At 43.9% G+C, this 17,794-nt stretch overlaps 1 protein-coding gene across 2 annotated transcripts in view; it reads left to right on the forward strand.

The window, feature by feature from the left end:
* Window positions 1-2,196: 2,196 nt before the first annotated feature.
* The window catches only part of ZFYVE1 (zinc finger FYVE-type containing 1), a 42,809-nt gene continuing 27,211 nt past the window's right edge, over window positions 2,197-17,794 (forward strand). For both annotated transcript variants that reach the window (XM_068964375.1, XM_068964376.1), the window contains exon 1: window positions 2,197-2,679. In XM_068964375.1, the coding sequence (XP_068820476.1) occupies window positions 2,197-2,679 (483 nt within the window). The remainder of the gene's footprint in view (window positions 2,680-17,794) is intronic.

Below are 17,794 nucleotides of genomic sequence, written 5' to 3' on the forward strand. Positions count from 1 at the left end.
CGCAGGAGCAGCGTCTTCTGTATCGGGAGTTGTAGTCATTCAGAGGCTTCACTTCCGGGAAGTAGGGGAAGGGTGCCCTGCGAGGAACTACACTTCCCAGGAGGCTGTGCGCACACCTCTCCGCCCTCGCCGCTGTCAGGCTCCACCTCTCCCGCTCCTCCCTCAGTGGGCTGCAGCGCTCACGCCTTCCTGTTAGTCCGAGCAGGGAGAAGTTCACTCCGATCAGCTGATCCTAACTGACAACGGGAGAGGAGGAAGCCCGGGAGGCAGCGAAGGAGGAGGGGGGGCTGAGATGGAGATGGGGATGGATCCACCGGTGCCCTGAAGAACAGCCCCCGCCTCCACCGGCGCCCCGTGGTTCCCGGACGCCGCCTCGCCGCGACAGAACTGCTTAGTGGTGGGGTTCCCGGGCCGCTGCGGTCGGGGAGGGAAGGGCACGGCCCTGCGCCGGGCGAGCGATAGCCCTGGAGCTCCCTCTGCCCCCGGGAGGAAGGGGGGGCGGGTGCGGCTGGGGTGGGGGTGGGGTGGTATAAACAATGGATTCGGCTCTGGCCTCTGCCAGCGTGGGGGAGATTTGGGGGGACCTTCTTTGTTCTTAGATCCTGCTCCAGCCCCTCGGGTTGAGGTGGTGTTGCCTGGGAGGAAGGAAGAGTGAGAAATCCCCAGCTGGGGAGAAGCGTCGAGGTGGGAGGCCGAGTGGGCAGACTGTTTGCTTGGGTCTTGGTGGGAGGAGAGGTATCCTTTTGAAGGTTGGTTTTACATTTTTAATCAATTGTGACAATTTTGATTTTTGTTAACGTTGCGGGAGCTGCTTGGGGACGTCTGTGATTAGGGTGTAAATAAGGTCTCCTAGTCATTCCTTTCGCCTTCTCTGTTTATCTAAAAATTAGATGGATAGATTGATTTCTGTATGGGAGGAGTTGAATACCTGAAAGGAGGGCTTTACACTTCGTTGGAGCATTAGAATGTGTGTCCAGGTGAAGGGGAGTTAGAAATATGATTGTAGAAGGGACAAAAGCCCCTTTCTTGCTCCACTTATTTTTGTTTCTTTCTAAGTTATTTTAAAGTTGGCTTTTGAATGACAAAGAGAAAAATTATTTAACTCGCTGCACGCCTGGCTTTGCAGTGGGCCATAGTGAAGGAATTCTGTCTCCTGTCGCTCCTTTTTTGCAATTAGAGAAAAGGGCGAGAGGAAGTACAATAATTGTTTTTAAGCACCATAGAATGGTGACTCTTTCCAGGTTTAGAGTCCTTAATAGGCATCTGTCTAGAGTTGAAACAGCCCAGTTACAAGGGTCTTTGGACATGCCCAGGACTTTGATGGAGCTAGAGTTTATTATTATTGCTTCTGTAGCTTTTTACAGGCATCTTTCTTCACCTCTCCCAATTGTGGAGTGCAGGGACTGGTGCAGAACGTTGTCCTTTCAAGGACTGTTTGCTTAGTACTTTCAATCTGAATCTAATAACTCAGGGAACAGAGAATTTCAGTCTGGGAAATAAAGCGACAGAGTCTGTTAAGTGCTTTGATCCTAGAGGTAGTTGTTTTCAAAAGGAGCACCCTTAATCATGATTTTGAGGAGAAATTTCTAGGATCAGAATGAGTCAGTATTTAAGTTTCAAGAATGAAATTTCTCTTGGGAGTTTTGGCCTCATATTTAATCACAATCTTTTTATTCTTTTTGTAAAGGTGCACTTTTTTTAGATGAGTGAAATACTTTTCCTGCCTCTATTCTAGGTATCCCCAGAAATATTGACTTGATGTTGGATAATATTGAAAAGCTCCTGACTACTCTTTCATTACCAAAACCTTGCGGCTGAGGCCTCACCCATGAGCCCACCTCAGTAACTCCATCAGATCTCTCTCAGATAGCCATAAAAGACTCTTTCAAGTTGATTTTTGACCACATATTTGCCTGCACTTTATGGAAGATGAAACTATCAAACCAAATCAACACTGCTGCTGATTCAAGAGTCTTAGAGGCAGAAAATTAAACATTGGAACATTTGTGAGTGTGTGAAGAATTCTAATAGGACATCGATTGTTTTTTAAAAAAAAACAACAACACTTTTTTTTTAGGGTATTCAGAACCCTGTGGAAGTTGTGTGCAGTCTTCAGACTCAACACCTCTGTCTTCACTTCCCCTGGGGAAAACCCAGGTACCGTTACATGGTAGGTGGTTTCCTTCCAGTCTGAATATGAGTGCCCAGACTTCCCCAGCAGAGAAGGGCCTGAATCCAGGGCTGCTGTGCCAGGAAAGTTACACCTGCAGTGGGGCTGATGAAGCTGTCTTCGAGTGTGATGAGTGTTGCAGCCTGCAGTGTCTCCGTTGTGAGGAGGAACTCCATCGGCAGGAGCGCCTGAGAAACCATGAGCGGATCAGACTCAAAGCTGGCCATGTCCCTTACTGTGACCCCTGCAAGGGCCCCAATGGGCACTCTCCAGGCGTGAAGCAGAGGGCAGTGGTGAGGTGCCAGACCTGTAAAATCAACTTGTGCCTGGAGTGCCAGAAGAGGACTCATTCTGGGGGTAACAAAAGGAGGCACCCCATTACTGTGTACCATGTCACTAAGGTCCAGGAGTTACTGGAAGAAGAAGGGATGGATGAGGAGACCAAGAGGAAGAAGATGACTGAGAAGGTTGTGAGTTTCCTCCTAGTAGATGAAAATGAAGAAATTCAGGTAAGCGCTCAGTGATAGTAGGATTCATGTGGTAGTGGAGGAGATGTGTTGTTGGCAGGTAACTCTCAGGGAACGTCCAGGAGGAGCTCACATTTTAATCGCTAAGAGGCAAGACTTCCGAAAGCTTAAGTTGCATGGAGTCAGATTCAGTCACTTAACAGCTGCGTGACCTTGGGCTGAATTATCAGTACTTTACCTCTCTGAGCCTTAATGTTCTTGTCTGTAAACTGGGGACAGTGCCTACCTCATTGGGTTGTTGTGAGGAAGAAATGACACAGTGTTTGTAAAGCCTGCTAGATAATGAATACTCAGTACATGATAGCTGTCATTATTAGGATTATTATCAGAAAGAACTGATTTAGAACCATTTTCTGAATGAGAGCACTTCGGTAAGTTGTGAATACATGTGAATGAGGAGAGACTGTGCGTACAGGGAAAGAAACACTGACTTTTTTGGTGGGTCCCAGGGGAGTGGAAGGCTGTAAGTCATAACCCTGCTAGCTCCACTGGGAGACAGGTCTTTGAAAAGTGGGCATTTCCTAAGGGTAGTACCCTCTCCAGGTGGGCTCTTATTCTCATATATTAGCTTCTGATCAGTAGAGGCCAGTAAGGGCATCTGTGATTTCAGGACTGGAGAATATTTGATTCAGTTCTGAGCTAGGGAGAGGGTGGTGAGTGGTAGGAGCAAGTTGGGGAGATGAAAGTGTATGACAGTTGGGCCGTTTGGGAAAGGGGGTAGATGAATGTTTATACTTGCCAATGAAGCTAAGCTAGTATCATCATTTCTATACTTTCGAATGAAGACTGCTTGAATTCCATCCTGACTTCACTTACTGACTGTATCACCACAGATAAGTTATTTAAACTCCGTGCCTCAATTTTGCTTCCACATCGTAGTAGCAATTGAGAGGATTCAAAGAATTTAGGACTGGAGATGGAAAGGCCCTTATCACTGGGCCTGGGATTTGGAGTCAGCCTCAGTTTGTTGTATTTGTCAGTATCAGGGAGTATTTGTGGTACATTGGGTACTTTTAGTTGTGACGACTCCTTAGGCCTCCAGATTGGAGGAGTATGTTTGTAAGTTACCACTTGGAAACTGTCTAATTACCCTTGAATATTTTTCATCTGTCTTTTTCCTCCTTAGATAAGATTATGGATATGAATTGCATCATGATTTCTATGTACATGTATTGTCAGCTAAATACTTGGCTAACACAGGCTTTTCTTTCTTGGTTGAAAGGAAATAATAGAGTTATGGAAGAGTGACCCAGATCCCCTTCTGCCTCCCTTGTTAGCAATAATGTCTCCTTTATGGATTATGCTCTAATTGGGTGACAGTGTGGACTAAATATTTATAAATGGAACACTTGGATTTGGATGATTCTTGTTGGTTTTGCCACCAGTTCTCTTTAATGTGGGATACTTTGCAGTGTTGTCAGTTTCATAAAATGAGAGGAAGATTTGGGATGACCAGTAATCCTCATGGATATTGTGTCAACACCAAAAAGAGTGTTTCTTAAGGGGAGGACGCTGTAATTTTTTTTTTTTTGTAGCATTGATACATATTTCTTAGTAGAGAATTAAGAAAATAGAAGAATGTATACCAAAGAAGACAAATCCAACTGTTTGTGCATCTGTTTTTCTCGTAATGTGTTTTATATATATATATATATATATAAAATAATTGGGTTGTTCTGTAAAGATTTCTCCTTCATAAACATTGAGTACTTCCCAGGAAACAGTTTATTAATTGCAGGCAGCTTTGGTTGGGACCAATGGATTAGATGAGAATTTTAGGTGGAGATTTGCTCTCATAGAGTCATAGTGGGAACGTACGTGGAGAAACTATCTGGTTCCCTTTTCTAATGTGCACGTCTGAAACAATTAGAGAAGTGATTGTCTGATATAAATCTAGATGATTAACTCTGCTAGATTGTAAACTCCTGGAGAGCAGGACCCTGTGTTGTGCCCTGGGTCCTACAACGGTGGACATATCAGCCCATAAATACTTGATTGGTGATGTCACATCTCAGCCTCAGTTTTTTAGAAATGAATATCACACGCATACTTAGTAAAAAGCCTAAAACCATATGAAAGGACATACAATGACAAGAGTTCCCCTCCTACTCCATGCTCTTGGTCTCTTTTGTTAGAACATTCACCGTTGGCAGTTAACTATGTGCCCTTCTGGAATTTTTGTCACGTATGCTTATGAATATATGTATACATCCTTTAAAGTTTTCAACAAAAAGGGAATCTAATATACTTGCTGCTCTGTCCTTGGCTGTTTTTCACCAAAGGATACTTGTAGAACTTTCCTGATCTGCACTTTGGGGTTTACCTCATTATTTAAAGGCTGCCTAGTACTCGGTTAAATGGTTTTTCTATAATTTTAGCCTATTACGGGATGTTTGAGTTATTACAACCAAGGATGTATTGAATATTCTATAAATCTATTTAGAAATGGAATCTTTGTCAAGTGATACGTGCATTTTAAATTTCGATCGATACTACCAAATTTCTGAACCTTATTTTCTTTGTTCCTGCAGTGCTTCTCTGAATCTCCCCTGGGTTCTGGTCTTGGCTCATCGTAGTTAAAATTTAAAGAGCTCTTACTGTGGTACTTGGCACTATGCATAGCATTTGCACTCATCGAATCCTGATGATAGATAGCTCTGTATTAGTTTCCTTCTGTTGCTGTAACAAATTATCACAGATTTAGTGACTTAAAATAAGACAAGTTTTTCTATTATAGGTCAGAGATCAGAAGTCCTAAAATGGATTGATGGGGCTTTGTTCCTTCTGGAGACTATAGAAGAATTTGTTTCCTTATCTTTCTAGCTTCAAGAAGCCTCTTGTGTACTTTGGTTTGTGGCCCCACCATCCAGCTTCAAAGCTAGTAGTGTTAACATCTTCTAATCCCTTTCTCCATCTTTTTTCTTCTGCTGTCACTTGCTTCTCTGCCTGTGGCCCTTCTCCCTCCCTCTTGCAAGGATCCTTGTGGTTATGTTGGATTCACTTGGATAATCCAGCATATTCTCCCCACCTCAAGGTCCTTAATTCAGTCATATCTGCGAAGCCTTTTTGCCCCATGAAGTGACATTTTCACAGGTTCTAGGCACTAGGATGGCATCTTTGGAGGTGGGGTGGGGGCAATTTCACCCCACCACAGCCTATGAAGTAAGTGTATGTCTTAGTCAGTTGGGCAGCTATAACAGAGTAGCATAGATGGGGAGGTTTATTAACGACAGAAGTTTATTTCTCATGGTTCTAGAGGCTAGGAAGTTCAAAATCATGGCACTGATCGATTCAGTGTCTGATGAGTGTTTGGTTCATGACAGCTGTCTTCTCACTATGTCCTCATGTTGCAGGAAGAACCTCTCTGGAGTGTCTTTTATAAGCGCACTAATCCTGTTCATAAGATTTCTACCCTCATGACTGAATCACCTCTCAAAGGCCTTACTTCCTAATGCCATCACGTTGGGAGTTGGATTTCAACATATGCATTTTAGGGGAATACAGCATATCATCTACAAGCAGCGTATTTTCTCGATGAGGACCCTGAAACGCAGAGAAATAAGTGGCAGAGGATTTGCGCTCCAAGATCCTTGTGCTATAACACTTCTGTTCTCTCTCACCAAGTCATTTAAACGTTCTAATCAAACTTCATTCTGGTCAGTAGCATCAGCTCACCAATTCCTCATGGCTACTGTGAAGATCAAATGAAACACAGCTCTATGTACATGCAAGAGTGTTAGCATTGAAGAACTCCTTCCTCATATCAGTGAAGATTTCATGATTTAGGCCCCGAGTTTGTTTTTCTCTGCATGTTTCTAGGCATTGGTGGGCTTTGATCAGTTTCAGTTTAGTGCATAGGGATTATTTTAGCAGCTTGTAGGCTGTTACTGTTATGTGAAGTTCCCTCAAATTCTCTGGCCTAGAATCACCTAAGATTTGTTGTTTGTGATCTGAGTATTATTTAGTTTCTTTTGGAAAACCTGAAAGGACAAAAAGCTTCCTTTTGGGGGTGACAATTTTATCATTAACTTGTTGCCATTTGAGTATATACTGGAATGGCAAATTTGGGGAGAGACTGACTTTTAGTCTCAGAAGCAGGAACTCATTGGTGGCTCTTAAATGGACACATTTGGTTTACTAGCCAAAGACATTTCATTCATTCATCACATTTATGGAGTATATCTGCTGGTGCCAGTCATTTTCTAGGCTCCAGAGATAAGGCTTGGTCCATGCCGTCATAAGAGCTTACCATTAAGGGAAGAAAGCAAAGTTCACACATGTAAAACACATAAATAAGGTGGTTTAGATGTATAATCAAGGAAGAGTGACTGAGAAGCCACTTTTGCCAGATGGTCAGGGAAGGTTTTATTGTAGAGGTGACTCTTAAGCAAAGAGATGATGGTTAATACCACCTGGGGAAATAGACCTCCAGACAGAGGAAAATGAGAACAGAAAGCAGGTAGGCTGGCATGTTTGAGTAGAGAAAGAATGCCTGTGTCGCTGGAGTGAGCTGACAGAGTGGTGAGGATGGAGGTGCAGAGGTAAGCAGTTGCCAGATCCTGTGGGGCCTTGTAGGCCATGGAAATAAGTGTGGATTTTAAATGTCATGGGAAGCACCAGACTGCTTTATGCTAGAAGGTCATTTGCACTGATAGAAGTGTTTTAGAGATGCTCTTGACTTTGGTGTGAAGACTAGGAGACATTGTAGTGTCTAGGAGAGGGCAAGAAGAAAACAGGGAACCCACTTAGGAGGCTGTAGCAGATGCAGAGGGGAGAAGGAGCCGGGATTTGGTGCAGTCTTTGTCATGGTGAAATGGAAAAACATTGATGAATTTGGCACAAAGTTTGGATGTAAAACAGGAATGCTGGTATGTTGGGTGGTTGAGTGAAGGAGTGAGAGAACTCAGTAGTGACTCCTAGGCATTTGGTTTGTGCAAATAACACCTGGTTAAAACCCCAGGTTTAAATTGATAAAACCCCAGACTTATATTGATAAAACTTTTAAGAACTCAGTTCACATAATAAAGAAAAAGTTAAAGTAATCTCATTTGTTATTATCTAGCATAGTAGTTCTCAACCAAGGGTGATTTTGCTTGCCCCCAGGGGCAGGGGTGGGGGGGCATTTGGTAATGTTTGGTGACTCCTCTAATTGTCACTGCTGGGGGATCAAGGATTATGTGCTCCTGGCTAGTGGGTAGAAACCAGAGTCCTGCTGAGTATCTTAAAATGCATAGGGTAACCCCCACCTAGAGAATAACCTGGTACAAAATGTCAAGGGTGCTAAGATTGAAACTGATCTAAGAGATGAAGATTTGTTCTGATATGAGACCTGGATTCCAGTGGAGTGGAAAACATTTAACCAATACACCACTTTTTCTTCCCTCTTCTGGTTCTTTCTGTTCCTCAGAAGTAATTTAGCCGAAATCAATATTATCTTTTGGCATATTTTGTAACCTCTCTAGTGAAATGGTTAGACCTTCTGTGTTGTATTCATTGATTTTTCTAGACATTACTGGAACTGTACTTGGAAAACCAGAGACTCATGGGTCCATTATTTAGAAACTCGCAATAAGTAAATGATCCACACTGACAAGAGATCTATAGTCTCCTGAAGTTAGAGACAACGCCCTTAGCAAATAACTCAAAGGTTAAAAGAATAAAGTTCTAAAAATTAGAGTTCATAATGGAGGTAGGGGGTAGTATTTTCCTCTTTGTTGAGTCTTGTGAGGGATTCAGACATCTTGTCTTGCTGAAATATTTCTAGTCACAGAAATGGTGAAAAAATTCATATACTATATATATATAAAATAAAATGATACATTTATATATACACAGATCCACATCTAATATATGTATATATAAATACTTAAACCCCAAGTTTTTCTTTCTTTTTACAACCACTCCATTCTCCACTGTCTTTTTTCTACAAACTTGCTATAAGAACAGAGCAACGCACTAACCATCTCTTGCCCGTTTCATCCTCATGCTAACTGATCCCCAGTGGTAGGAGGGCTGTGTCCTCTTCATGCCAAAAAGCTCTGGAAGTTAAATCCCCTCCTGCTGAACATGTGGGGTGATAAGGAAGCCCAGTGAGCCAGGAGTGGTCCATGAGACACTTAAGAAAGTGTCTCCTGGGGTAGGCCTTCCTAGACTAGAAATCCAGAGCCTTAGGCCCTGTCTGAAAGGGAAGGCCAGGGTAAGTCTTCCTGTCCTTCAGTGAAGTCAGTGGTGGACCTCATCTCACTGAGACCGTTCCTTTAAGAAGACCCATCACGTTGTTTGGCTGCTTCACTTGTTTACAGTCCCAGAATAGTGTGGCTCAGAACACTGGGAGTTGGCCTTTTTTTTTTTTTTTTAATTGGCTAAAAGAGACATTATTCTAGTGGGATTCAGGAATGGAAAATAGCTGAGGATGTTTTTGTACTGTATGGGAATCCTTGACCCCAAACAGGCTGTGCTGGTCTGTCCCATTTCTATTCTGCTTTTGTCTTAGACTCATCTGCGGGTGACCCCCTTGGCCTTGTCCTCAGCTGCCTGGTCTAGGGTACCTTCCAGGGGCTTGCTCTTCCCAGGACCTCTGTTTCAGAGAAGCTGGCAGAAACCCCTCAGGACTTAACCGGTCGGTAGGTAGTCAACCTGGGGATCATAATCTTCTAACTTGTGGAACTTCCTTATTTTACTCTTCGAATGGTCAAACTATTATAGTATAAGGACTCATTTTGGTGCTGTGGCTGGTTAGCCCTTTGGCAAATTCTGGTCAAAACACAAATATATTTACTTTTGGTTATTAGGTGCCATGTTAAGAAATGTAATGAAAAACCCCTCCCATAGATCTGCTTAGGAGCTGTCTGTCAAAATAATAAGCAGTAATTGGTACAACCGCAGAGACTCCATCGCCCTCCACCACCTTTTAGTCATAGAAAGCCAAGTAAAATCCCCTTTTGTTTAGTAATAGTAGTTGGGGGAGGGCACTGTATGATATTATTGGGAAACCGGGGTTGAGGATGACTCAGACAAACAGGAAGATGAAAGAACCCCTATCATATGCCCCTAATTTCTGCTCAGCATCTTGTGAGCTCACTCAGCCTTGGGCTTATTCAGTTGTAACAGACTCCTGGCATTTAACCTGGAAGGCTATTTTGTTTAGTCCAGGCCTGTATAAAATTTGACCCATGCAAGCCATCAAAACCACTGTGAGTCAGCTTTTCAGGGAACCTCTTTAACTATTTTAAGTTACCTCCAGTTTGTATGATTCTAATTTTTTTCTGGTCTGTCAGTTCCTTGAAGTGATTGATTTTTTTTCTGGAATTTGGTAAACATTTGGCTTTTTTGAGTTGGGGTTAGTACACCAGGCAGATTTCTTATTAAGATGACGGTGTATGTCTTCCCTGTGGCCGCGTCTCCTGGCTGTACTACTCTTGAGTTGGTCCTGCAGATTGTGTCACGTGGAAGCCTTCTGATGGCTGGCTGGAGTTTTCTGGGGAGTCCTGTCTGCTTTGGGAACAGCTCCCAAGAGATCATTTCCAGCTGAGGTTGGAACTGCTAAAATGTATTGAACACATTTGATCAGTGAGGGGCAACCAGCGGAAACCTAGTGGGTGAGATCACAAAGAAGGGAAAGAGATAGAAAGCTTTCAGGCAAGAAGGATTGGAAAGACCTGTGGGAAGGGACACAGAGGAACTTTCGGAGGCAGGAAAGGGTGGGTGTTTCCTTGGAGAATGTTTTGTTCATTTTGCCCCTCTTTCCAACAGCTTTTGGCCAATAACTAAGAGGTTCCCTTTGACCTGTTTGTGAGGTTAACTTGGTGGTAGCTGGAATCCTTGGTGGTGGCAGAGAAGTATACCCACCATACGTAAGCACTTGGCCTCTGGCTTGAATTCATGGAGGATAATTCAGTTTTCTTGTAGCTTCTGGAATTTTTTTTTTTTCTCTCCTTCCTAATTTCCTTCTGCTTGTGACTGGGTTATTGCTGTCTTTCCCAGGAACTTGACTCTGAGAGTAGTTGAACAGACGGAGCCTGGTTCTGGCATGTAGTCACAGATACCCCAGGTTCAAGTTAAAAAGAGAATAAAATCCCAAGCAATTCAGCAGTCATAGAGTATTCTAGAAATTCCTCTACCTCTCAGCCCATTCTCCTGCCTGGTGAATATGTCATCTAATTAACACATGGCTGAACTGTTTTCCATAATCTCTTACAACCTTTCCTTTCAAAGAGTTTAATTCAGTTCACATGTGTCATTCAACAGCAGTCATAAGCATTTATTGAGCGTCAATTTTCTGCCTTACTCGTTTGAGTAATCTCTGAAAAATGGTTTAAAGTGAAAATTGGGAGGTTAAGCGTGACTGGGCAGGGGTGGTGGGGTTTCTTTCCTGGGAAGGCCCTGCTGTCTTCTGTCCTTGCCTCTGTGGAGAGGCTGCTTGAGGATCCTGACTCTCCATACGCACCCTTTCTGGTCCCGGTGGCTGGGCGGTCAGTCTGTGGTTGGTAGGTCACTGGGCGCACGCTTGTTCCTCCCCGTGTCCTTAGTCAGCTCTGTTGTCTGGAACTGGATCACCTCACGGGCAGCCAGAAAGACAGCCCGCTTTGCCTTTCTTCTTTTTCCCTCCTCCTCCTCCTCGCCTTCTTTTGTTTCCTTCCTCCCCTAATTCTCTCTCTCTCCCTCCTCGTCCCTCCCTCCCTCTAGACTCTTCCTTCCCTCTCTCCCTCCCTCATTTCTTCCTTTCTTCTCCCCACTACTGCATGAATTACGAAGTTAAATCTACCACTGCCGGGGAAAGACGTTTCTTTCCCGCGCTACATGTAAATGATTTTAGACTTAGTGAAAGTTACTCAGTGATGTCTGACTTTTTGTGACCCCATGGACTGTATACTCTATGGAATTTTCCAGATCAGAATACTGGAGTGGGTAGCCATTTGCCTGGAGAATCCCGGGGCAGGGGAGCCTGGTGGGCTGACGTCTATGGGGTCGCGCAGAGTCGGACACAACTGCAGTGACTTAGCAGCAGCAGCCGCCATTCCCTTCTCCAGGGGATCTTCCCAACCCAGAGATCGAACCCAGATCTCCCGCATCACAGGTGAATTCTTTACCAACTGAACCACCTGTGAAGCCCAAGAATACTGGAGTGGGTAGCCTATCCCTTCTCTAGCAGATCGTCCCAACCCAGGAATCCAGCTGGGGTTTCCTGCATTGCAAGTGGATTCTTTACCAGCTGAGCTACAAGGGAATCCCTTTAGACTTACGTACCATATTCTTTTTTTTTTTGGCCACACCATCATGCAGCTTGGGGGATGCTCCCTAACAAGGGATCTGATTGAACCTGGGCCCTCAGCAGTGAAAGAGCAGAGTCCTAACCATTGGGCCGCCAGGGAACTGCTTATGTACTGTTTTGGATTTTCATACATTTCTTCTTTCACTACCATGAAGATTGAGTTTGCCGCATTTTTTTTTAAAGGATTGATCTAAAGAGATTTTGGCTTTATAGTGCTGCCTTCCTTGACCACCAGATTTAAAACAGCAACTCCTGCCTGTTCCTATGGTCCTACTCCTCTCTCCTGGTTTTTCTTCACTCTGCTTATCATTGTTTGACATAACATGCACTTAAAACCAACCCTTGTGGTATAATTTACACATAATATAATATGTACATCAAAAACCAGTTTTTTGTTTCTTGGCTTTGTCCCATGGCCTGTGGGATCTTGGTTCCCAGACCAGGGATCCAACCTGAAGCCCCTGCATTGGAATCTCGAAGTCTTAACCACTAGATCTCCAGGGACATCTCTGTAATGTACACATTTTAAGTGTACAGATTTGTGAGTTTCAACAAATATGTGTATACCTGTGTAACCACCTCCGCAACACTTGAGATGTAAGTACCGCATGCTAACCAGTTGCACCCCTGGGGCTCCCATAACGCTCAAGGTATAGAGCGTTTCCATCCTCTCAGAAGGTTTCCTTCTGAAGTCAAGTCCCCAGCAATCACTCATCTGCCTTCTACAGCTACAGATTTGACTTTCCTAGAGTTTCGTGTCAAAATAGAATAATTCGGTACTGTTTTGTATCTGGCTTCTTGCACTCACCATAATGTTTTTGAAGGTCATCCGTGTTGTTGCGTGTCTCAGTTCGTTTCTTTGTATTGCAGAGAAGTTCCATTGTATAGATGTACTGCAGTTTCTTCATTTGTCCCTGGACATTTTGTTTGCCATATATATTTTTTGCTTATGGTCTTTCTTCTCCCCATTAGCATGTAAGCTTCCTGAGGGCAGTGATTTTTTGTTTTAAATAGGGGTGTAATTCATGTAACAAATTTAATGATTTTAAGTAAACGATTCATTGGTATTTGGTACATTCAATATACCAATGATGCAGCCACCACCTCTGTCTAGTTCTAAAACATTTTTGTCATCCCAGAAGAAAACGCTGTACCTGTTAGGCAGTCCATCCCATAGGGCAGTGATTTTTTTGTCTTTTTTATGCAACATTTGTTATTTTCCAGTTATAAAACTAACATAGACTGGTGACGTTAAAATACTGAAGATACAGAACTACAAGAAAGTATCCACTTTATCTTAATTTTACAATGAAAACCACTAGTCCCTTCAGTTCTTCTGAACGTTGCATTTACTCTTCGAGTGTGGCCTAGAGGCAGACCAGGGCACTGCAACATCGTCGGCACTGAACAGCATTTACGGCACGCCTCCGCTGCGCTGAGTGCTTGGTGTGCATTCTCTCCAGCTTAATCCTCGCAGCAATCCTGTAAAGTAAACTACATTGTTACCCTCATTTTACAGATGAGATAATGGAGCCCAGAGAAATTAAATAATTTCTTTAAGGTTTTTCTGAAGTCAGTGAGTGGTAGAGGCAGATTGTACCCCCTCCGCTTTTTTTAAAATATATATATATTTATTTATTTATTTGGCTGTGCTGGGTCTTAGTTGCAACATGAGAACTCATGTTGAGATAGGTAGGATCTTAGTTCCCCAACCAGGGAGCAAACCCAGGCCCTGTGCATTGGGAGTGCAGAGTCGTAGCCACTGAACCACCAGGGAAGTCCCCCCTCCACTTTAAAAAAAGATATTTTCTTGGCCACACTGCACAGCATGTGGAATCTTAGTTCTTCAACCAGGGATCAAACCCATGCCCCTTGCAGTTTTAACCACCGGACTGCCAGGGAAGTCCCCAGATTGGACCCTAAGGGGTAATACTATGCTATGGCCTTCCCTAGAGAGAATATAGCATCTAGACATTAACAAATAAGTACAGATTTCCTGTTGTGTGTCAGGCCCTGTGTTAGGGCTACAGTGGTAAACAGCACAGCTTAGACCCTTGCCAGCCTGGAGTATGCTCTAGTGGGAAGCTGGAACCAGGAATAATGGGAAAATGTTAACAGAGGTGGTGGGTGGGGACTGGAGGCTGTGATTAAGAGAAGGGTAGAGAAAATTGTCCATGGTGCGATCCAGGTGGAGGTAGATCTGAATCGAGCTCTCCCTTTTTAAAAAAGTAAAACATTCCCTTTGTGGTTTATCACAGGATATTGAGTATAGTTCCCTGTGCCCAGCTCTGCCGTCTTTTGTCTAGCCTAGGGTTGTTACTACTAATCCCAGAGCCTTTACCAGAGCTTCCGTCTGTTTCTATAGCTGGCCAGATACGAGTATGCCATGCCACACCACTGAAAAGGGGGCATCTTCCATTTGGAAGCTCCTTGGAAGAGTTCCTTGAGGATGATGTGGGTCTTGAGGATGATGCGGTATTTCCAATCCCCAGAATCTAGCATTGCTTTGGAAAGCTTTTCACTCAGATGTAAATGGACAGCTGAACTGGGTGAGTTGGGTGAAGTCAAAGAAATCGACCATGGAGCTAAAAACGGCCCGTCTAAAAGAATTTGTTTTGTGGATCATGTCTACATAGAAACATTTCTCTTTCCTGCTAGAGGAGCTGCAGGCAGCACTGTGAGGTCATATGTCAGAGGCACTGGTAGTTAGAAGACATGGGAGGAGAATTCCTGACCTCTCAAGTAATGGAACTCTTTTGAGGACACTGGAGTGGAAGAAAACGATCTTTGGGCTTACCAGATGCGCTCAATGCGTTTGTGAAGCCAATCCTGTGACTTCAGTGGTCTTAAGGAAACATTTGATTGAGAAACAATTGTTTTTTACATGAAACTTGATTGGCACATGCATGGGTGAACACAAAAATGTACAGTCCTTTGAGGATAGGATGAAAGGTAATTTTCTGAACTAGCTGGGTTGAGGGGAGCAGGTTTACTAGAACTTTCTGGCAGTAGGGATTTGCTTTTGGAAGGGAACCTCCTTTGATTTGGGACTTTAACAGTGGACTGGCTCCTGATCTGTTTGACATTGTTTAAGTAAAATTTTATCTGAAAATTAGGCCATGGACTTAAATCTTTGCCTGGAGTTTTTTTCAACATGATGAAAATGGCTCTGGATTTTTCAGAGAAGAGCGTCCTCACTTTTCACTTCTCCTTTCCTTCCTACAGAAGATGGAAAATGATACCTAAATTTATACTTATGTTGGTCTTAACACCGTTAGATTAGTGCCAGATACTAGATGAAGCTTGATACATATTGATTGGTCAGTAGAGAAAAAACACAGCCTAAAAGTTGAGAATTAGGTCTTACTTGGTGACTTTACTGAGGAGTATAGCCTAGGGTAGCCTCTCAGATAGCCCACTCCAGTACTCTTGCCCCGCAAATCTCAGGGACAGAGGAGCCTGGTGGGCTGCCATCTCTGGGGTCGCACAGAGTCGGACACGACTGAAGTGACTTAGCAGCAGCAGCAGCAGCAGCCTCTCAGATAGCTCGGAGGAACTGTTTCAAGGCGTTGAAGGAGAAACCAGGATACAAGGGAGTTTTTGCTGGGGCTTCTAGTCCAACATCAAAAGATCACTGCTAATCACAAAGAACACAAATCTCAAGTTAATGATTTCAGTGCTTTTCTTTGAGAAGATGCAAGAATCTGGGCTCACTGAAATTATTCCTTTGATATACAGCTTTACTATCTAGAGTCAGTATTCTGTTTTTCTCCATCCTGAATCCCCTCAGGGTAAACCATGGCAGGAGGGGTGGGGTGGCTGCAGTGACTGGTGGCTGGATGGAGGCAACATTAGTTGTTTACTAGAATGGCAGGCAGCATTCTTTGTTTACTGAAATGGCAAGCAGCATATTTTTTGTGTACAGATTAAATGAAATAATCAAGTTCTCATTTCCTTCTGAGATAGTGGTTCCAGTTCTGCCAAGATTGAGAATCTGATTTGGTTTCTCTTCATTGGAGCTCAGGCAAAAATGGAATGGAAGCAGAATAAACTAGCGTTGTTCAGTTTCTAAGTTGTGTCTGACTCTGTGACCTCATGGACTGCAGCATTCCTAGCTTCCCTGTCCTTTACTGTCTTCCAGAGTTTGCTCAAATTCCCGTCTTGAGTTGTTGATGCTATCTAACTATCTTATTGGCTGCTGGCCTCTTCTTTTGCTTTCAGTCTTTCCCAGCATCAGGGTCTTTTCCAGTGAGTTGACCCTTTGCATCAGGTGGCCAAAGTTTTGGAGCTTCAGCATTAGTCCTTCCAGTGAATACTCAGGGTTGATTTCCTTTAGGATTGACTGGTTTGATCTCCTTGCAGTCCAGGGGACTCTCAAGAGTCTTCTCCAGCACAGACCCTCACATAAATGTAATTAGTGGGAACTTAACTTTGAGGATAATTTATCAATTTTGAGTAATTTTAGAATCTCAGAGGAGAGGTATAAAATCATCTTTGTTGTCCAAGGATGGGATTTACCATGAGCGCTGTGGGGGGCGGAGCGGTCATGCTTCCCTTAGCCCTTTCATTACTTTGGGAAAGGACCTGATTTTTGTCCTCAGCTATAACAGCTTAGAGGACTGTGTGTTTGTAATTGGTGCAGATCAGATCCTCTGCACTCAGAGCGACCAGAACTGAGAGGACCTCAGTCCTGAGTTTCTTTCCTTTGGAGTATATTCCGGTGTCTTTAACTTTACTGCCGCTGCTCTGTTGAACTTTCCTCCTTCAAAGGCTTTTTACTTCGATTTCTGTCCCATCTCTTGCTTTTTCCTCCCTCAGCCGCCTCAGAGCAAGGCCCACACGGTCATTCTTCCTGGAATAATTCTCTGAGGGCCGAGAAGGAATCTCTCGGAGACTGTCATCATTCCCCTTTCCTGCTTGGGTCAGAGGTTGCCTTTTTCTCTGTTGCAAACTGCCTGGAGAATCCCAGGGACGGGGGAGCCTGGTGGGCTGCCATCTATGGGGTCACACAGAGTTGGACACGGCTGAAGTGACTTAGCAGCAGCAGCAGCAGACTGCTCTGAACTCTGAGCTGGAACAATGTAGATCATTGAGTACTATAGCATTTCATTCTAGAAACTCTCCTTGGAACTTTACCCAAAACGAAAAGCTTTGTGGGTGAGACAGTGATAGAGAGAGGGGTGTGTTGTTTGGTTTCTTCAAGATGGGTATGGTGATCGTCAAAGTCGCTCAGTCATGTCCGACTCTTTGCGACCCCATGGACTATAGAGTCCATGGCATTCTCCAAGCCAGAATACTGGAGTAGGCAGCCTTTCCCTTCTCCAGGGGATCTTCCCAACCCAGGGATCGAACCCAGGTCTCCTGCATTGCAGGTAGATTCTTTACCAGCTGAGCCACAAGGGAAGACCAAGCTATAAAGTCAGTATCAACAATACTATGTTGTTTTGTTTAGGGGGAGTGGAAAGGAGTTACCAGGAGCAAGCTGTGAGTTCTTTTCATTTTCAGATAGAATTAGTTTAGATTTCACCCCATCACTGCCTCAGTCCCTGGATGAACAACCTCTGAGCCACAAGCAGGCGCAAGCCCGGGAGCTGCTGCTGTGCCCCTGGATGTTTTCCCAGCGGCCTTGTCTTTACTAAATAATGGCTGGTATTCATCAAGCGCTTGCTGTGTGCCAGGCGTTGCACTGTGCCCTTTGCGTGCCTTATCGCCTTTAGTCCTCTCAGTAGCCCTATGGGTTGTAGAATCTCTTACCATCTCACTTCCCTGAGGTTTCAGGAGTTAAGTAGCTTTTCCAGGGCTACACTGGGAGTTGAATTTGGGTGT

This window comes from Capricornis sumatraensis, chromosome 2, assembly GCF_032405125.1.
Source record: "Capricornis sumatraensis isolate serow.1 chromosome 2, serow.2, whole genome shotgun sequence".
Classification (NCBI taxonomy): Eukaryota; Metazoa; Chordata; class Mammalia; order Artiodactyla; family Bovidae; genus Capricornis; species Capricornis sumatraensis.